This window comes from Sinocyclocheilus anshuiensis, unplaced genomic scaffold (assembly GCF_001515605.1).
Source record: "Sinocyclocheilus anshuiensis isolate Anshui unplaced genomic scaffold, SAMN03320099.WGS_v1.1 scaffold175, whole genome shotgun sequence".
NCBI lineage: Eukaryota > Metazoa > Chordata > Actinopteri > Cypriniformes > Cyprinidae > Sinocyclocheilus > Sinocyclocheilus anshuiensis.
Window position 1 is genome coordinate 1,073,946 of NW_015548208.1, and position 22,602 is coordinate 1,096,547.

General features: G+C 37.8%; 1 protein-coding gene and 1 pseudogene across 1 annotated transcript; both read right to left on the reverse strand.

The window, feature by feature from the left end:
* Nucleotides 1-8,981, reverse strand: part of LOC107653660 (sodium/potassium-transporting ATPase subunit alpha-1-like) — a 19,958-nt pseudogene extending 10,977 nt beyond the window's left edge.
* A 535-nt stretch (nt 8,982-9,516) lies between these two features.
* On the reverse strand, nt 9,517-21,015 carry LOC107653678 (sodium/potassium-transporting ATPase subunit alpha-1-like). The gene is made up of 22 exons (XM_016440473.1): nt 20,808-21,015; nt 15,643-15,762; nt 15,475-15,534; nt 15,153-15,356; nt 14,941-15,054; nt 14,718-14,852; nt 14,506-14,623; nt 14,157-14,425; nt 13,769-14,077; nt 13,234-13,368; nt 12,955-13,153; nt 12,702-12,877; nt 12,477-12,613; nt 12,239-12,389; nt 11,821-11,989; nt 11,579-11,733; nt 11,366-11,489; nt 11,106-11,251; nt 10,891-11,021; nt 10,705-10,806; nt 10,257-10,348; nt 9,517-9,760 (listed from the first exon to the last, which is right to left on the reverse strand). Exons 1-22 carry the CDS (start codon nt 20,817-20,819, stop codon nt 9,732-9,734), a joined length of 3,087 nt encoding a protein of 1,028 aa, XP_016295959.1. The 5' UTR covers nt 20,820-21,015; the 3' UTR covers nt 9,517-9,731.
* Between the last annotated feature and the right edge of the window lie 1,587 nt (nt 21,016-22,602).

The following is a 22,602-nucleotide window of genomic DNA, read 5'->3' on the forward strand; positions in this document are numbered from 1 at the left end:
ATTGCCCTACACCTAAACCTACCCCTTACAGGAAACTTTGTACATTTTTAGATAAAAAAAAAAAATTCATTCTATGTGATTTATTAGCTTGTTTACCCATGGGGACCTCAATTTAGGTTCCCACCGTGACACGAGTCCCCTTGAGTCTGTGTGCATTCAGGTTTAAGTCCCCACCAGAATAGAAAAACAGGTACACACACACACACACACACACACACACACACACACAAAACAGATGATGTGGGAGTTCAAAAGAGGAAACTTTACATTACCTCACCACATGGAGGAAATATAGATCCTGAAAAGATTTAAGACAAACAAATCTACTGATCTAACAGAAGAGCTTTCAAAGCTCCTCTACAGATGCCCTTTTCATTTCATTCCATGTTTCATTTGTAGGTGATTATTAGTAGCTCTTCACGTACATTCTCTAAATGTATAAATTCTCCATCAAACAGAACTGCAAAAATATTGCTTGTTTTCAAACAGGTTTCCCCAACACATCTTCAAGTGGTCATACAAACTCCGTCTCAAACTCACGCCATTGGTTTAATTGTGTAACAATGACTTAACTTAAAATTCTGCCATAAAAGACTGCCAACTACTTTACTTTTGCTAAAAGGAAGGATAATTTACACATAAAATATCTGTTAAAGAGATAGTTCACCCACTTTTTGAGTACAAAAGAAGACATTTTCAAGAATGTGGGTAACCATTGACTGCCGTTGTATTTATTTATTAATTTTTTCCATACTATGAAAGTCAATGGCTACCATCAACTGTTTGGCTACCCTCATTCTTTAGAATGTCTTCTCTTGTGTTTAGCAGAAGAAAGAAACATGCAGGTTTGGAATGACATGAAGGTGAGTTTTTTTTCATTTTTGGGTAAACTATCTTTTTAAGAAGATTTTTCTGTGCTCTGAACTGACCTCAATATTAAAGCATCCTTAAAACCTTGTGTGGTGGTATATTGTTCTATAATTCTCTCATTCTCATACAGACCTGTTTACTGACGGTCGCCGTGATTTGGGCAAGTAAGAAATGTTCCGGGATCAACATCTTTTGTATCAACATTACTGTCCAAAAATATAGACTAAACCCAATCCCTACCCCTAAACCTAACCCTACCCATAATTTATTCCTAAAATCAGTGTGAAATGATAGCTGATTAACAAGGGTGTAGAAGCACCTAACCCTGATCATAAGCCTAATATTTCCTGAAAAGTTATTTCTCAATTCTGATTGGTTAATTGGAATGTTGTTCCAGGATCAACAAGGATGTTGATCCAGGAACATGTTGTACTTGGTGAAATCACGGTCACCGTTTACTGACATGTCCACTGTCCTCTTATAATTCATGGCCTGCTGTTTCTGTGGTCATACCGGATAGGAACATTGATTGCATTGACCATACAATCACCTTTCATTTCCGAGGGATTGAATGATTGAAGCTGGTGTTACTGTTTAAACAAGATAACTCATCACCCAGCAAGCAAACAAATCTTTGTTCTAAGAACATTTTGCTAATGTTCCCTATTTAGTAATAAAAAAAAAATTTGTTATGTGAACATTAAGGGAACATTCCATTTGATAATTTTACAAACATTATATGAATGTTACTAATAAGTTACTAAGTTCCAAAATGTTTTGTTCTAACGTTTTGAGAACATTATTAAAGACCAGATAACATTAATTTAAAACTTTCTGAGAACATTCCCTGTTGAATGGACTGTTGATCTAGATGAGAAAAAAAATCATCAATGAGACTTATTTAACATCTCAACTGTTTCTCCTAAACCCCAGTGAGATTAAATGGAGTGCAAATAGAGAATATAGCAAATGGGGGCTTTCTCCTGCTTCTCAGTTTTCATTGTGATCTCAAACATTTCTCATCCGTTTCTTCCCAGACCAAATGGTCTTAGGAGAATATCAGACAAAGTTGATACTTAAACCCTAACTAAAGCACTCCAGCGTTATGAAGGAGTGGCCTGAGCAATAAAACAATCCTCGGGGAGCATTTTGCAGTCATTAATCCACTCCACACTATTGTACCTGGCAGTGTGGCTTGTTTCCGGCTTGTCTTTCTGGGATCCGTCTGTTTTCGCCTGCAGGCAGAGATGAAAGAAACTTTCGGCTGCACAAGGAAAGATGTTTATTTGTTTAGTTGCACATATGATGTTCTATTATAGGCAGTCATGGGATATGCTCCATGTATTTCATTAAAAAAAACTGATTACGGTGGCACTGCAGCAGCTGCTCTTGCTCAAGGATTGCATCATGATCATTCTGAACTTCTCATTTTTATATTTGCAGCATGACTGGTAATTTTCTAGGATGCACATAATACGAACTGAAAGATGCTTTGGTCAGGAAGGAAACTAATATAGCATAACTAATTATGTGTGTAATATAGCAACATGTATGAGAGGAGGTCCCTTACAATTATAATAGTATAATATATAAATAATTATATAAATAAATAATAATATACATGTCACACAAGATTGTGGGAGGAGAAACCTCCGGCTTGTGAACGCAGCTGCTGTGCAGCATTGCATCATGTGAAAATGTACACCGCATGTTATTGTTAATGACGTCCATCAAGGACAATAATAATATAAACAGGAAAATGGCTGCTTCTCAGCAACAAATGGAATTAAACAGAATTCAAGGGAGTGTAACTCCAGCTTCACCACAGGAATGAGGGGTTTCAGGCTAGCTCAGCATTTTACATCCAATCACACAATAGGCTGCTTGTGCTATTTCTGTGTTATTCATATTTTCTGTACGCATGAAATACTCAAAATGTGATATATAACCAACACTTATTAAGTTTTATGTTGTTGTTTTTGGGCAAAACAACAACACCAAAATGTTGAATTCACCTTTAAGAGAAGCATTTTTATTTTCCTTCAGCATTCACTATAGAGAATGTGAAGCTGGCATCACACCGTGTTGTGTTGGGTAACTGTTTTGTTTAGACGCCATATTAAGAGGATCACGCTGCCTTTCTGCTATAGTGAGTTTAAGTCAGTATTTTGACTTTCTAAATTGTGGTAGTGAAAAATGTTGACATTGTAGGTCACTTCTACTGCATCAGGAATTGCCATAGTAACTCACATCATCAATCAGGGAGAAAACTGGACAATGTAATATTATTTCTTTCAACTTTTCTACGTGTAAAAACGGGAAGGAAGCAGGTTGAGGAGGTGACCAGAAGACATTGGATAGCAAGTCTATTAATAATGTCACTGATTAAACCCACTGCTTATCATTCAATGAAATAATCATATTGCAGAGTCTTTTTTAGAAGTTTAGTGACTTCACATTCTATTGTCAAAAGCAAAAGCCCTTCAGACCAAATGTGCAAATATACACAGAATGAAGGTCTTTTGCGACGCGATTAAAAAAAAAGTTTTTTTTTAACTTGACATGGTGCATAAAACAATGGAGAGATCAGGTTACAGTAAAACAACAGAAATGCTACATGGTGTTCAGAGACTTCCATCTAGTGCATGTTTACATAGGCTAGCAAACCAGCGCTACTGTAGTTTAAATTTCTCAAAGTTACCTCTCAAAAAGTAGCCATTTGATTCAATTTATTGGTAAATATATACTTCATCCAGCTCTTGGTTTGTTCTTTGAGTTCATATCTCGATACAGCCTGATTTGGGACTCCTCTCAAAATGATTACGCAAGAGTGCGGTCTGAATTAATCAGTCTGAATCGTGAATTAATTCAAAGCCATTTGGCCAATTCATTGGAAAAAAAAAACAACTTAAAAAGTGATTAATTGGCATCACTGTTTCTCATTAGTGTGTGTATTTGTTTTATATGAAAGCCTATTTAAGGGACTTTTTTCCTCACAATTGTGTCTCCGAATTCTGACTTTTTTCCCTCAGAATTCTTTAGCAAAGTTTATATCGTGCGATTATGATTTTTCTCTCAGAAATCTGAGTTTATATTTCTCAATTCTGACTTTTTTCCTCTCTGAATTCTGAGTTTAGGCTACATCTCACAATTCAGGTTTTTTTTTTTTCGCCACAGAATAAAACAATTTAAAAAAGCCAGAAGAAGTAGGTCATCTGGACAATTTTCGGGTACTCTTTTTCGAATACTATGAATTTGGACATACTACTTGCCTCACATACTGTTTTTCGCATACTATATATTAGGGAAGTATGCAATTTCAGATGCAGTGAGTTTCTAAGATCCTAGACTGTAACATGACCATAAAATTGCAATTTAAACAACTTTACAGTTCAAATAATAACATTTTTGACAAATTTTATAAAATTTTAAACCTCATTTTAGCCTCATAAATGGACTGAACAAAAACGGCAGACAGCTGAATGAAAATGCAAATTCACTCTCTTCCAGCAGGTGGCGCTTATGAAAAAGCAGAAAATCAGCGGTTACCCTGTAAACAAAACATAAACAGCATAATTTTTTTTTTGCTCCCTCGTTATTGAACAAGCTGCAGAGTATTATAATGCTGGAAACACTCCCCTCTCTACATTTTTTTTTTCATTATTATTTTGATCTGTCATTACATGAATGCAGGGCAAGCTTTTGTTAGTTTTATGTGTTTGTAAATAGTTTTAATGTGAAACTTTTTGTGCTGCCACTTTGGCCAGGATTCCCTGGAAGAAGAGATTTTACATCTCAATGAGACTATCCTGGTAAAACAAAGGATTAATATGAAAAAAAAATAAATAAACAGAGGTAAGAAACTCCTCGGATTTGCACAAATAGCATGATTGTTTTCAATGTCAGAATGTCGAATTGTGCTGAAAAGCGAGCTTGCAGGTATGAAGCCAATCCCAGAATGCACTGCCACAAGCTCTGTCGAGAAAAAAAGAAAGAAAGAAAGAAAAAAATATACCAATCCAAGAATAAAATGAGGGAAGAAATAAAAGTCAGATGTTCATCATGAACTTCCAGACCCTCAGATTCCATATTTCTGCCTCACTGCCCCCAGCAGGCACTGGAAATGGTCCTAAAATCACATTTCATTTTCAATTGTGGAATGAAAAACGATTCCAAGAGAGCCTTAAGAGGGTTCTCAGAAAATGCACTTGGCCAGATTGCAAAGACTGAGCCATCACGCTTTTGATTTGCCACAGCAGGTCCAAAGTAAATCTGCTTGTGAATTAATTATTCAAATGTCTTGATAAAGAATACTTCTATGTTTTTTAGTGTCTGCCGGGTGAATTTCACAAAAACATGTCCAGATCATATTTCACCCCAAAAACTAAATAAAAACATATTTTGCATGAAGTGCATAGCTTATGATGCAAGTAACAATTTATTATTTCTTTCTTTGGATTTTGGAGAAAAATATGACATTATTGACTGCCTGTGTAAGATTTTTTTCTGACTTTTGTTTAAAGCTTTGTAATATAGCTTTATTTGTGAATTATTGAAACAAAGCTGATGTGGGCAGAAGACACATCATTCTTAAGTGCCTGTGTGCGTTTGTTTGTAATTAAATTGACTCCTTCAGATGAAGTGCTCATTGGAAATTCAAATGGGATGTGTGGGCTTGGTAATTAGCACTGGAGCAAGACTGCTCTAATTAAATCAAGCCTATTTTCTCCTCAGTGACATGAAGAGCCAAATGCTGCAGCTAATCTCTTCTTTGTAGGTTGATGGTAGTTTTACCTTGAATACTTTGGACTTGCCTTATGATATTATTAGCGTTTTTCCCTGTCTGAATCACATCATTGATGTCTCCTGTCACAGAGCACAAGAGATGGTTTGTGGAAGTCTGATGGATATTGATTAAACGCCTCTTTCCTCACACATCTGGCTCTTTTGGGACAGATGACTGATTGTTTCAATAGAGGCTTTGCTTAGTCCAGGCTCAAAATGGCATGGTTAGTCTTAGAAAAGTATGATGAAGTACTGCAGCTGAATAATTTGGATGAAATTTTACTTTATCAAAGAGAAATACTTTCATGGGCCTTGTTTAAGCCCTGTTGCGACAGACAATCGTTTCCTAGAGGATTCGCATTGAGGGGTTTGGAAAGTTAGCTTGAAAACAACACGGCCCTGTAATCATCATTGGGATCCATGGTGTGGGAATTAAATGGCTGCTTTTTATGGTCACTGCTGTTGTTTTTTTCCAGATGCACTTGTCGGTGTAAAAATCCCAGACTTATGTCTAAAGAAGCCAGAATAGCACAGAAACTTGAGGGACTCTTTTCACTTGGATTTTGCACCATGCTTTTTTGCTGCTCTTAATAAGTTGTTAATGGCACAATATTCTAGCATATGCATTTTCATTCAGATATTCATATATCTGTATTTGTGGTGTCATATTAATTCAAATTAGCTGTTTTTTTTTCTTCTACTGAATCTATTCTTTAAGGAGATATGCATGACTTTGTTGTTTTGAATGTGCCATAAACCAAACCCAATCCCAGACTGACACGCTCAGTTAAAGCTCTCAACAGAAGTTAGTGGAGAATGTGCATTAGCAAATTGATTATGCACGAGACTCCAGGGCTCTTGGTGATTGCCTACACACACACACACACATAACCTTGCAATAAAACAGCTGATGCAACACTTCCAAGACACATGGAAGAAAGTCTGCTTTATTGGTTTCATCATAACAGTCTTCATTCCCATACGATCACATTTAGGTTCTGCATATACAATATGTTTCAATAGGCTAAAATGATCAACAAGCTCCATTTTTAATGAATTTCATTTGATTTTTGTGTCCAGAATGGTTCAGAATCTATATCATTTGCACATGCATGTCTGTCTATAGTTAAGGGTGCATCAAACACTAAAGCTGCTGTCTCTGTTGCTTTGAAGAGAGTTTATTTGTGGTCTCCTAAATGGTTTTCACTCTCTAACAGACCAAACACATATCGGAGAACAACCTAGTTTTTAAATGCATAGACATGTGAAAGTCATGCAAAAATCATGCAGCAACACAACATGAACAAACTTGGTTTGTACAAACTGAACAAAAATTCTCCCACTCCAGGAAATGGGATTTACTCTTTTTTTCTTTTGTGCCGAGTCATTCGCCTTAAATCTCCACTGACCTCAAATAATACTTCATTAGAATTCTGCCATTGATTGATTGGGAAAATGGGAATGATTCATTAACAGAAAGCACAATTTGGAATAGGAAGGTGAATCCAGCATTGGGAAAACATTAATGATATTACATTGTGGGTAAAAAAATATGGTCCTTTAAGACTGTTTATATTTTGGCAAATACTTAAATTATTTTAAGTGACAATTAAGCACATTTCCCCCTAAAATTGATCATGTAGTAATGCAATTTATTGCTGGTTTTTGCTATTTTATTAAAGTTGATTTTATTTTATTAAACTAGCATACATAAATTCTTCCATTATGTGGATGCAAATGCATACAGTTGTACTTTTCTAATATTTTTGTCGCAATATATTGAGAATGAGATTACAGTAAATGTTTGCCATGTAAATAATGCACATTGCAAATCTTATTAATCAAAATGGATTTTATTTTTATTTATTTGCCAGTATAGTCATGAGAATGAGGAAGGAGGTTTAAATTTGATTCTCATTAATATATTGCACAATGCGAATCCTATTATCTGTCCTAAAATTAGGACTTTCTTCAAACAAAATATAATTTCTTTTGAATTTGGACTAAAAGACCCAGACTTTTCATGCGATTCACCTTTTTGGAGGTTGATGAACAAATTGACTTGAATCAGAGGGAACGCCGTAGTTTAAAAACTGTCCTTGTGCCTCAACTCAGACTTTGTACATTATGTAACCAGTGGAAAAGTTGAATGAAAAAGGTCCAACGATTGTTATAACCTTGCGTCTGAGGAAAAAGCACAACCTGATCTATTCTCAACAGGTGGAACGGATACTTCAAAACACAGAGAATGCATACCACAGAGTTTAATGACACAGCTTGCATAATTTCATGAAAAACGTAATGGAATGAACTGTGAGTTAATTACGGGTAATTAAACTATCAACCGGCATCCTATGAACCCAAATAAAACAGATGAAAGGGAAATGCCGTTTCAACAGCCTCGTTTGAAAGATAGAAAATAGCTGTTACTAGGAGAGTATGATCAATCAACAGAAAAAGACTGAAATAGATTCAGGCTCATCCAGGCTTAAACTACACAATCCCTCTTCGGTCTCAACCCCACCCGACCGCATTCTCCCAGTAAGGCCCCCAGCCAAACTTCCCTGGGAAACAGATACGCACCTCAGGGAGCTCAGGCTGTTAACCCAGGGCCATCATCCAAAGATAAAGCTCACCGCCTGTAAAACAGAGAGGGAATCAGGGAAAATAATGCAAGATGTGGAAGACTCGTGGTCCTTGCTCCAAATTATTCAAGTTAGAAGCGTTTAAGACTACTTGTGCTCAAAAAATTAAATAAGACATAGACCAATAATTGGTTTGACCAATATTTACTTATCTGCTTAAATGGTTCTTTAATAGTAGGTCAATAAACAATTTTGTGCACCTCTAAAGAATAACACTCAATGACACCTTTACAACACTGTGTATTTGTCACAAAACAGTGCAGTCAGTAATAGTTTAAAGAATTACTTTTATAAATTACTCTACTTAATACATGCAGGACTAACAGTTAGACTTGGCCTGTATTGAATACATGAATATTTAAATTGCTAAAATGTAATTGTGATATTTATGATATTTACAATGCATATTGTTTTTATTGTAGTGCACTATTTAGATATAGCGTCAAATGCAAACACTGCTTCTACAAATCGTTTATCTGAGTTTTGGTTTTAGTTATCAGTCATTAATAAAAAGAACTAAAATACTGAACTAGTTGATCTCTAAAGACATGATCCCTTTCTCTGCCCTCCCTGGTGATTCTGACTCACGATACTTTGACTGAAACCATGTTGGATGTGTTTTTGTGCCAGATCTCGGTAGCGTGGGTGGAGAGAAGTGGATCTCCGGTCTCCTTCAGGCATGAGATCTGAATCACACTTCCCAAACCCACTTAAAACGCACCCACACTCATTGAGGATATTGCACTGTAAAATGATGCATTTTTATGTTATTTTTCAGTAGCTGAGGCTATTGAAATGGACAGGAGGTTGGCAAGAGTTTCTTTTCTTTCCCGCCGTTTTTAACACTCATGCACAGATTTATGCAGTTTCCCTTAAAGTAATAAAAAATTATAATTTACCATGGTAACCAGTTTTTCGGCAAACATCATAGTTACTATGGCTTACTGATTATTCTGGAAACATCTTACATTGCTTTCATGACATTCCATACATTCTTTTTTTTATGCGTTGTTATAGCAGTAACAATAAAAGGAGCAACAAAGATATTTTGGTGCAAACTATGATTACCATGGTACATTTTTATAAGGTTTACAAAGGTAAAGCACCAGACAAAAAAAAAGGGGGGATTCTGGGCATGCACTCAAGCTCAGAGAACTTTCCAAATTAAAATGAACAAACTTATGAATAAATGAAAAACAAGGAAATGACACCAATGTGGGACCTGACTGGGAAGTTTATTTTTATATTACACTTTTAAAAACATGTATAAAATTGGTCCGGCTTCAGAAACAAGGCACACAATGTCTTGGTTCATGATCTCAGTGTTTGTATCAAGCATTCCCTATATAAAAACATCCAAATTACTGAGGTTAAAATTCCGAGCAGCGAGACAACCATGCAAATAAACTTGTGTGATGCAGACTGGACGCTTTAATAGTAGGTCTCCCTCTCCACCCAACCTATGACAAAAATATAAAATTCAAATTAGCTCAGCAGGACGTTTGCATGCATGTGATCTCTGATCTGTATAGTCTTGAAAATCCATCAATTTGGTGGAAAAACAACAACAACAAAAAAAAAACTAGTGAGCTGTTTATATAGGCAACATTTAAAGTCAAACACTGGCTTCTATCATGTGTTCTTCATTGAGAAGCAATCCCAGAATGCAGTACAATGTGGGGAAAAATCTAAACAAGATGGCAGGTACACTTGAAAGAAATCTTAAAATTATTAAAGAAATACTTATTCAAAATGTAAAAATACTACTAGATCATGGTTCGTTCTAAATATAATTGACTATTTTAGTCAATATTTATGTATGTATTTTTGTATCATATTATTACCTACGTAGACAAGTCAGCTCACTAGGTTTTGGAACACAAGATTTACCACATTACACAAACAAAAAATGATCTTCATTGTTATGAGGGATGGTGCAATTAAATGTTCTCTTACCTCCTGGGCTGCGTCGGATGATAAGTTTTCGGATTTCATCATAAATAAAGATGAGGAGTGAGTAGGGGAAAGCACAGAACCACCAGTTTGGTCTGGAAAAGAAATTGCACCAAAATCTAGACAGCTGTTTGATATTTATTACATTAGCAAATTCTCCCAGTAAACTCTCCAAACAAAACAGATTTCTCTTAAAAATTCATGAAATGTTAAGAATCAGTCATGCTCAACTTTTTCTTGAAATAAATTAAACAGTAAAGCCACTATGGCAATGTTTTTACATATTTGCATAATGCATTGTATAAACTCATGTGATGCAATGGAAATATAACCTCCTGCGTTTAAAAAAAAAAAAGATAAACAAATTATACACATTACAAACAATTTATACTGAAATATGTTCAGCTTTTTTCTTAAATGACAGCAAAACAGTTAAAAGGGCAAGACTTACTTCAGTGGGTACATTCTGAGGGCAACATCCATGCCTGGGCAGTAAGACAGGAAAGCTGCAAGAGCTGTTTCTTCAAACAGTCCAAAGATGAGAATCTTATTCCTGTAAACAACAGAAAACACATAAGACTTGTTATCCCTGATTGAAGCGATTCAAATTAGGTCAAATTATTGACCATTTACTTACTTCATTCCCTGCTGGAAGACAGAGTTTCTTCTGGTCTTGCAGATGATCAGATCGGCCCACTGCACAATTACAATACTGGCGAAGAAGGCTGTGTGGCATGTGAACTCCACAATCTTCCTCTGCTCATATGTCTGTGATGACCAAGAACACGACATTCAGATAAGGTGGTGGGAAAAAAAGGAACAATTATATGCCCACTGGATGAAAACAATCACCCATTGCTGGCCATAACTGTCCTCCAGGTCGTTAACATATCTGTCATCCCAAAACACTCGAATGCCCAGCAATGTCGATGGCAGGAAACCATTTTCAGCCAAGATGACAAAATACGTGAAGAACCCGGCCAGAGCTTGAATCATACCTGTGAAGCAATGAGATTCAATCACCCAACTCCACTTTACGCAACTGGTGGCAGAGAAGTCGTGCAGAAGAAAGCCTGCAGAAGTTTATGCTGTGAAGTATCTGAGACTCTTACCGATCTGACCGTAGGCTATGCTAATGAGTCTCTCGTTCACAAGTTTGTCTGTTTTGGGGTTTCTGGGTTGACGCTTCATGATGTCACTCTCTGCAGCTTCATAGGCCAATGAAATGGCAGGAACCTTGAGGATAAGAGGACAATAACGTTCATGCAAGAACATGATAGGATGACCAATTAAGTGGTAAATTACTAGTCAAGTGCAGTGCTTACCATGTCAGTACCCAGGTCAATGCAAAGAATGGTGACGGTACCCAAAGGAAGAGGGATGTTGGCAATGATGAAGAGGAGGAAGGGGGTGATCTCAGGGATGTTACTGGTCAGGGTGTAGGCAATGGACTTCTTCAAGTTGTCAAAAATCAGACGGCCTAAAGTGGAAGACAAGCTTGAGGAGCAGGTCTCAAAGTAACCTTCAGAATTCTTCAGTCAATGAAGTTCCCAATAACATGTCTTACCTTCTTCTACTCCAGTGACAATTGAGGCAAAGTTGTCATCCAGAAGGATCATGTCAGCAGCCTGTTTGGATACATCAGATCCAGCGATACCCATAGCCACACCAATGTCAGCCTTTTTCAGAGCAGGAGAATCATTGACACCATCACCGGTTACAGCTACAATGGCACCCTGTGTACAAACACAAATGGATCTTGCATCATGTTGTGGCATGCCTACGTTCTTGTGTTGTTGCAATCATAGCTGGTTAGGACGTTTTGTCAATATTTTGGTGTCTACTATAACTTTATATGTTCCATTTCAGTGTGGACAGAAGTTACTTGCCTTGTATTGCACCAACCAGGTAATGTACTTACCTCTTATCTTATCAAAATGACCTGGTGAAGTTTTGATTGATCTGAGATTGTAAAGACTACTAACCTGTCTTTGGCAGCCTTCAACGATAATCAGCTTCTGCTGAGGAGACGTTCTGGCAAACACAATTTCCGTGTGGTGTGTCAAGACATCATCTAATTGCTCTGGGGTTAGATCCTTCAGGTCACCACCATGGATCACACAAGCCTTGGCATCCCTTCAAAGAACATTCAATTAAATAAAAAACTGGATGCAATAAATATCCAGCCAGAAACATCCAAACTGATGAGGAGGAATCCGCTACCTTGGGTTGACCTCATTAATAGGAATGTTCAAGCGAGCAGCAATATCTTCAACCGTCTCGTTGCCCTCAGAGATGATACCCACTCCCTTGGCAATGGCCTTGGCTGTAATTGGATGATCACCAGTAACCATAATAACCTAGAAGAGAGATTTTGAATTAGCATTTAATATGTGTTTGGTTGTTTCTTAAAAACGAGTAGCAGTTATTTGTATGACTACGAAGTACCTTGATTCCAGCGCTCCTACATTTGCCCACAGCATCTGGTACAGCAGCACGAGGAGGATCAATCATGGACATAAGGCCAATGAAGCACAAGTTCTCTGTGGGGAAGTTCACCTCTTCTGTATCGAACTGAAAGTCCTCAGGAAACTGTTCATCAGGAAGGTTGAAGTGGCAGAAGCCTGTGGAAAACAACATGTTGATGGAAAGTGCAGAATGGAAACATAGTTTAGAAATACAATTTAAAATGCAAAATTACCCAGCACTCTTTCTCCAAGGCCACCAAGTTCCAAGTAGGCATTTTGGAAGGCGTCCTTCATCTCATCATCAAGCGGCTGCTCTTTTCCTTGGATTAAAATAGAGCTGCACCTGTCCAGGATCCTCTCAGGAGCACCTTTCATTACTAGCAGGTGTGTGGTTTCAGTTTTATTGCTATTGGGGTTCTTATGGATGGAGAGCTAAAAAGGTCCATAAACAGAATATGTTTGAACATCTGAATTTCATCCAAAGACGTGGCCAAAGCAGGAGGTGGTTTTACCTGGTATTTGTTTGTGGAGTTGAATGGGATCTCTGAGATCTTGGTGTATTTTTCTCTCATCTCTTTAACCGACCCACAGCAGAGCTCTATACACTTCAGCAGGGCAGATTCGGAGGCGTCACCAGCCACGTCTCTCTGTGAGAAGAAACAGAAAATGCATAAGAACAAGGAACGGTCTGAAAAAACAGGATTAAGAAACACGGCTGCATTTTAAAACAGCTTAGATGTTCTATGAAATGCAAGGCAATTTGAGGTAACGGTCCAACAAAATTACTCCCATTACAAAAGTCAGAGTGGGCAAAATTTAAAGGTGTTTACAGGAAAACACTGTGTTCCAGTCAGAGGCTCTAGAGAGCTCAAGGGGCTCGAAGAATCCCCAGAGGCAAACAGCCAAACTAAACACAAGCAGACAAACATGGCTAGCATGTAGTAAACAACCTTCAGATGGCATCAGTAACATGCAAAGACTACCTTGTCAGACTATGCAAGGGCTTGTGAATCTTTTCACATACTTTCACAAAGCATCAACCCACACCTTAAGAATTGGTAAGTTTTCTTGCTCTGCAAGGAAGACGGCACGGTTGCAGAGACCGGCAACACGTGCGAGGGCGGCCCAAGTAGCAGAGCTCCTGTCGAATGAGGTTCCACTCTGATTCTCTGTGGTGTCTGCTTCATGAATCTGGTTGTCAAACCACATGTGAGCAACGGTCATTCGGTTCTGAGTCAAAGTTCCGGTCTTGTCAGAGCAGATTGTGGAGGTTGAGCCAAGAGTCTCCACGGCTTCAAGATTCTTCACCAGGCAGTTTTTCTTTGCCATACGTTTGGCAGTCAGAGTCAAACACACCTGGAAAGTACAAAAGAGAGGTCTATCTATATTTGAGATTACAATTAATCCAAATTGTAGCAATTATTCTGACACTTACAGTAACAGTAGCCAGGAGACCCTCTGGCACATTAGCGACAATGATACCAATAAGGAAGATGACAGCTTCCAACCAAGAGTAACCAAGGATCAGGGAGAGAATGAAGAAAGACACACCCAGGAAGACAGCCACACCAGTGATGATGTGGATAAAGTGCTCAATCTCAATAGAGATGGGAGTTCGACCAACTTCAAGACCAGAAGCAAGAGTGGCGATACGACCCATGACAGTACGGTCACCAGTGTTGATGACGATACCTCTGGCAGTGCCTGTAAGCAAAACAAATAGCAATGAAAACATCAACTTTAATGGACACATATTTGACTTCCACAAGAATTTGTTTTTGTACCTTCAACACAGTTGCTAGAGAAGAATGCAATGTTCCTGGTTTCCAGTGGGTTTTCATTGGAGAAATCAGGAGTGCGAGTCTGGGGCTCAGATTCTCCAGTGAGGGAGGAGTTGTCCACCTGTAAAGGACAAGATATGTTGTGAATCCTTGTAGACTAGGAATGTGCCATTGGAGAATACTTTTCACCATGATTTATGGAAATGGCATTTTACCTTGCATCCATGAGCAGAAATGATACGCAGATCAGCGGGAATTCTGTCACCACCTTTGACTTCCACAAGATCTCCAACCACAACTTCTTCAGCATTGATATTCTTCTTCTCACCATCACGGATAACCAAGGCTTGCTATGTGACAAAGTGGAAATTCACTTAACATCACTCAGGAAAAGAGAAAGATCCTGATAATATATATATTAAAGATTATCATCAGTACCTGAGGGACAAGGTTCTTGAAAGAGTCCATGATCTTGGAGCTCTTGGCCTCTTGATAGTACGAGAAACATCCAGTGATCATCACGACAGCAGAGAGTACAATACCCAGATACAACTGCACAGGCCAATGGAGGAGAGGTTAGGGATACTGCTAAAACCACGTGATCTTAAAAGACAAACTTTTAAGAAACACAAACAGGGATTTCTCCTTACGTTATCATTGGCAGGTTCCTCCTCAGAGACTGCCTGGATGCCGTAGGCAAGAAAACATAGAATGGCTCCAATCCACAGGAGAGTTGAGAATCCTCCAAAGAGCTGCTTGCAGAACTTGACCCATTCTGGGGTTGTTGGAGGTGGAGTCAAAGCATTGAGTCCATCACGTGCCAAGATCTCCTGAGCACGATCGTTTGTCAATCCCTGGGGAAAGTGATGGGTTAGATAATGAAGATCCAAACTGAGAGCTTTATGCCATTACACTTCCAAAACAGAGTCTCAATCGTCTTTAATCTCAAATTCAATGCAGAAACAGACTTACCCTATTTAAATCAGTGCTGTATTTCCGGGTGAGGTCATCCAGGGAGAGTTTGTGATCATCCTACAATAGCACAAAAAAGAACATCAAAGAACATCTCATCAAAGACCACTGGAATTGTTGTGTGATTTGTTTTGCCAAAAGGTGTTTTAAAGAACTAAACTGACTTACCAAGTCCACCTCTTTTTTGAGTTCATCCATATCTTTATCCTTCTCTTTCTTGCCCTTGGGCTTTGACTTCTTGCCCCCCTGCTCTGAGGTGGCTGCCAGCTCATATTGCTCTCGACCGTCCTGTGGTGGAGCAAGCAAAGAACAACCATTACATCTTTTTTGCACTTTTTTCTTAAAATGCAAACTGAGAGCTCACAACAATAATTTACAACATGAATTCAGAAATTGCAACACTGTAATTTTTAACTGGTTACATTTATTGTTGGGTCAGGGTGTTGGTTTAAAAAGACTTGTAAATGCACAAGAAAGTGGTATTAACCCAATTTATGAGTGCAAAAGTTGCATATAAAAGTGTAAAATATTAGCAAGAATTAACAGAGTGCAGATTGCATGATCCTAATAGAGAGTAATTAACATTTAACTTGAAAAGTAATTAACCAAGTAACCTCTACTACTGTTAAGCAAGTTCTTATCACAACTAAATTCTGTGAATACAATAGGTGACTCATTGCCTCACAAGCATAGGAGCTGTTAAATGAATCACTTATGTATAGAGCATTTGATTGTTTGCATTTGAACCAATTTGGTCGTCATTTTAAGTCAGCTTAGCAATCAACAGGCTCTTTGTTTGATAAACGAAGTGTCAATTGATCAAATCTTCAATTGTAATTTTTACAATTTACTGAAAAGAGAAAAGCACCATAGCACAACACATGAGCATAAAAAGTAAAAGCCTACATATTTTCAGAAAATTTCTAACACTATTTCTAACAGAATTTCTAAAGCTCTTGTTTCTCGTGACATCATCGACAGTCAATTAACATAAAATGACATTATATTATTTTGATCTGCCATTTGTTGCTACAGAAAACAACTGTTTAAAAAAGTTAAAGGGGTCACACGATGCTGCTAAAAAGAACACTATTTTGTGTATTTGGTGTAATGAAATGTGTTTATGCGGTTTAAGGTTCAACACGCATTATTTTCCACATACTGTACATTATTGTTTCTCCTCTATGCCCCGCCTTTCTGAAACGCGTCAATTTTATCAAAGCTCATCGTTCTGAAAAGCGAGGTGTGCTCTGATTGGCCAGCTATCCAGTGCGTTGTGATTGGCTGAATACCTCAAGCGTGTGACAAATGTTACGCCCCTACCATATTGTGATGATGCCCTGTCCGGCCGGAGCGACGAGACAAAAACATGAAAACCCATTATAAACGAGGCATTTGTTGCATCCAGTGGGGACATAATTATGGATTATAATGACTTATACTGTCTTTTGACACATTGCATCGCTCCGCGTAAACATAAAACCATGTGTGCATTTGTGATCGGAGAAACGACAAACACAGCGCCTTCACAACATGGCGGCGGCAGCAACAACAATACTACAGCGAGAATAAAAGTTACGCCTTCTTTCTTTGCGTAAACATTTGGGTGGCGTTATGCAAATCTTCCTACATCGTGACGTAGACATGTGGGGGCGTGTTAGAACGAGCCATTTTTGGTAGGTGTGGTTGACTCTTAACTTTTATAAAGAAGATCTCTTTGGATTTGAGACTTTAGTCTTTACAACTTTACAGATCTTCTTTATGCACCAAGAGCTTGTAACACTCCAAAGAGAAAGCAAAAATTGAAATAGCATCATATGACCCCTTTAAAATATTTTTTTCAACAGCTTTGATGACTTCAGCTCATCTTACAAAGAAACAAGATATTTAATGCTGCATCAAATTTTTATTTTTTGCAGGTCTATCCATGTCCTGATATAAATCTGCAAGTACACTGGATTGGTTGTTTTCTGTACATGAAAGCAACAGATGATGAAAGTGACCAGAAACAAAGAACTCGACACCTGTAGTGCCCAACTGAACATGACGGCTTACTTTAGCACTCTTTCACGTCTGCATATGCTGGTTTACTTAAACACTTAGACATCACATTTAATATGCATATAAGCACTTTTCACATCTTGCACATGTGTGTGGAAAATGTCACAAAGTTGAAAGAAAGTGAGTCAGAGGGTGGAAGATAAATCAACCATAGCAAAACCTACACATTCACATTTGTGAGAGAATATTCTGGATTATATCAAATTTTTAAAAATACTGTTCTTCCAAGTCTTTATCTTTATCTTTATCTTGAGCCAAAAACGGTTCGCTCGAGCATATTAGTCCTCTCATACTGGGACTTTGCCCTGTTGACATTGGAAACAGAGCCACACCTCTAGGCCCGCGAATGGGTTAAGTCACATCAGGGTCAGACCCAACTCTTTTTGTTTTAGAAGTGGGGCGAATGAACAGGAGAGGGTGAAAAGAAAACATGGTGTGCAAACTCCTCCACACCAGTCACAGGGCAATTAGTGCTGAACTACAGCTTTTTATAAGCTCACTGCAGTTTAAGAGCACAGAGAGAAAAAGAACAAAAGCTTACAGTGGGGTCCAAAAGTGAAATTGCTTCTAGTTAGCATTTTAATACACAATCGGACATTAACGATCATATTATCAGCATAATAATGAAGGAGAAAAAGGAGAGCTATGAAAAAATGGTGAATGTCTTGGTATTGCACATTCATGAACAAAATCTGATGATTATGTTCTCCAGCATGATTTCAGATGTTCCAAAGAGCATCTTGAGCTTCAGTGGAAGAAAATCTGACCATCTGAAAGTCACATGATCAACAACACGCATTTACTTACATTTAACTAATCACCTAAAGATATTATTTTCAAAATCCTAAAAGCGACACATGTACAACATGGTCTGGAATATTTGGATCATACTGCATTTCTAAAATGTCAAAATAAACGCCCATGCATTTTGGAAAGCTCTGTCTTTCTCCATTGGTGGTAGGAAAGCAGCAATTGCATGGAGGTAAATGCATGTTACTATCTCACAACAGTTCACTGCACCAAAAAAGGTAAGGGGGCCCTGAGACAGCCTTCGGGGTCAGTGAGGAGGCGTGGTCAGCCTCTGTCAGATGGGATTGTCAATGACAAAAGGTCTCTAACACATAGTGAGTGATGAATGGTAAGAATGTTAAACTCTTCAGAGATGGAGCGACAGTCTTAACTTATATACACACTCGGGGGAGCGAGAATACAGCTGTGGTCAACACCTGATGCCGGTCCTAAAACACAATATACTAACATTTTGTATGTAAAAAATAGCTTGCTCTTAAAAAAAAAAGGTTTAAAGGATTTGCAAACATTAAATATAATCAGATTTGCATCCACTTCAAAGTCTATGGTGGCTATCAATGGGTATTACCATGGTAAACTGTATTATCTGTATACAATGTAGGCCTATATGAATATTCTAAGTACCATATATGCCATCATGGTAATTCCATAGTACTTCAAAAGGTAAAAATTCAGTATTAAACTAGCAAAAATTTCATTTAGATTATTATTTCAATATGCCCCAGAAAAATTGTACATTGCAAATGCTGTTATTTCATTTCAGTCTCTTGCATGCAAACACAACAGCAACTCTGTGTCTGCAGAGGCCAGACATCTGCCCCACTGCGGTGGGATTTGATGGGGCTGGGGGCGTAGCTCAATGCACCAAACCTAGCCTACATGAAACATGCGGATGGCTGTTTGTTCTCCATCACATGGAATACCCTGGGACTGAATGCATAATTCACATTTACGCTGGAGCTCAGAGCCTCACATTAGGGAGTGGCATTCAGCTCTTACGCAATGCCACTGCATGCTGGAATCATATTAGGAGTTAATTAACCCTACACGAAGCAAATCATACGATTAGAAAGAAAGCGTAATTAAAATCTAAGCATATCATGCAGCCAATGGGGTGTCTTACAGTTCCTTCCAGAATGTAATTTAATTAAGATTAATGTTCATAATTCTGAATTGCGGGACACAAAGACGTGATTTCATAGCAGGTAAACACTGTCTCCGTCAGTGCCCGCGTTTAAGTGAAGCCTTTATTGAACCTGAGCCTGCTCCACTTAATATAGGCTAAAGATAAGGACGACAAACAGACGTGATGATAACTAGTCCTCAAACCCGAGACAACTTTATCATGTCAGACTACACCCTCAAATTTGACATGGTTTACTTCGCATTACGTAGTCATAACAAACATAATATGAACCAACTGCATGATAACGCCATTAAAACCATATGTCAAAGCGTTAACTAAATTATTTTACATTACATGGTTAAAGCACGCGTATTTGTTTCTTTAACGTTTTTTTTTAATCGATGTAGCGTGTGGTAGCAACTGTTTATCTTCTGTATCCCAAGTGTTTAAACTGACGAGTTAAAGCGTTTAGAGTTTGAATGTATAGCTATTATACAGTCAAACGATACATCTCGAGACTTTCGTATCAAGAAGCGAACGGTTTGTGGATTTGAGATTGAGAACTCAGCCTACATTTACAGTGTTTATTTAAAACAAATTTGCGGGCAATTTCAAAATATGCGTCTCGTTCAATGTTTTAAATGGGATATTTAGAGACTGTAGTGTAGCAGGTGTAGTATATGTCGAGATGAGATGAACAGTTCATCTCGTGTATCTGGAGGTTTTACCCCAAATATTTGAAGTAAGCGCGTCATAGTTACACGATGTATCTCGAGGTTTTGTCACACTCAGAAACACGTTGTCGGGCCAACCTAGAAATGTTTTGTCGTACTAGAACTTGAAGATTTTTCTTAGAGCTGCTATAGCCTACATTAGGGCGCATTCAGAGCGATTATTTTGTAGCATACATGATTACTTCAGTTTTACAATGTAAAAGTCCCGAGACTGACTACATCTGCTACGACAAACAAGCCGTGCAACATCTTGGCTATAGAGGAGAAAGTTTGCGTGTCTGCTACATTCCTGAAATCTTTGTAGTGAACGGAAAACGTCTTAAAATAGAGTTTGCCTCTCTTTTAAAGCCACAGTCTTAAAACCTGTTGCTCCGTCGGAGAATACAGACTTCATATGGTTTAGGTTAACCCTTGCGCGCATTTCATTCATTTAAACGAACTAATTTGAATATTAAAACTGCGGAAGTCTCATACTCCGGGAAGCCATTTGGAAACAACTATTTACCAAACCATTATTTTCAGTTACTTTAAAACCATCTGTTTAAACATAGAAACAATATTGCAAATTCCAAGAATTAAACGATAAACACATTAACACTTACTCCTCGTCCCATTTTGCTTCTTTTGATTAAAACGACCACCTGGCTTTTCAAAAACAAAAAAAAATCCAAGCTTTAAAAACAACAAATTAAAAGTCCCCAATCCCGTTTCCTTTCTTTTTTTGGGGCTTTTTTCTCCCCTTGGTCACCGCTAGTCGTGTCGTTCCACCCGGACACGCATCCAAGCCGCGTTACAGTCTGAACATTCAAAGCTTATATAGTGTTTTTTTTCACTGTGACGTCTGCCCGGATTGTCATGGTAACGCGGAAGAAAATGGGCGTGGTCTGCATGGACGACAAGAGCGGGGCTGGGGGCTGGTCAGACTTTCACCTCTGAACTTTGATCGTTTTAAATAAATGTATCGCTTTTCCATGTCAGTGCCGATACCCTTTTTGTTTGAGCTTATCTTTGTTGAATTGCTGGTTAAGAAACCCTCTTGAAAGTTAATATTCTGTTTGACAATCCGGTTTAATCTTGTAGCTGTGTTTTAGAGTGTGGTTTCAAGCTGGTCATTAACTGTGACTGGCCACCATGTTCTGAAAATCAGACCACAGTAAACCAGTAAGACCAGCAGTAAACCAGCTACCAGTTGCTGGTCTGCCATCGTGTACCAGCTAATGACCAGCTTAGATCATCCAGAAACCAGTTCAGCTGTGACTTTCCAGTGTTACACTGTATCCTTAAGAGCACAGAGTTAGGCCTACTGGTTGCATGGAATAACCTGGTTAAATTTTGTTTAGAAATTATTAAACTATTAACGTGGTCTTGTGATTCCTACATCTGCTATGTGCATAAAAAGCAAACGTAAGCACGTTCAAGCTATTAAATCTAAAATCTAAAAGTAGTGATTTACTTGTTTTTTATTGTCTAATAACCAACATATTTCGCAGTATTAGTTTTGTCACAAAAATAGCCAATTCAAATATGTTCACTGTAAATAATGCATAGGCTATATTGTTGCTTTGAGGCTTATTTTGAACAAATCCTAATTATGAACTATGAACCTTATTTTTATTATCATTGGGATTCATTAATATACTAGGATTTCTATAGGATACCGTATACTAATCTGAGCTCAATTTGAGCTAAACCTGATCAGGCTATCTTTCAACTAGTCTTCAACTCTATTCTATTGAGATCGTATTTCATGGTCATTATTTTCTTCTTTTAATTTTTTTTCAGGATTATCCTCATTAGAGGAATTATGCTCATTAAACACATGTATCGCACGTGTTGATGATGGAAATTGACCAGTGCTGTTGAACCAGCGCCCGCTGGAGACTGCATCTTCAAAGTAGGAGAGCTAAAAATATCTTGAATTTTATTTACAAGCTGTGGGCTCTAGCATATAAATGTGTTGTCATGGAAACTATCATGTCACCCCCTAATTGTAGACAAGAACAATGCCCTCTAGTGGTAGTAGTGAATTCTGATTAGGCTGATCTTACAATGCCTATAAATATCACGTGCTGTGCCTTTGTCATCTTTGCACATTTTCTTACTCATTTTTTTTAAATGTATATTTATTTTAAATGAAGTATATTTTAAATACTTGTTGCTACGTTTATTTTTGCTTTTAAGAGAAAAGGGGAAAAAAAGGCTTTCCCTTGTATTGCCTTGATTAAAGTTTTATTTTAACTTTTAACACTATATCAGCATGTTCTATATTTGAAGACACTCCAACATTCAGACAGCGCAGGGTTTGTTTTTATTTTTTTAAAGAAAAAAAAGCTACTTGTGCTTGATGATTTATAAATATTAGTAAGGATATGACTCTTTGCACTTTTGTAGTATATA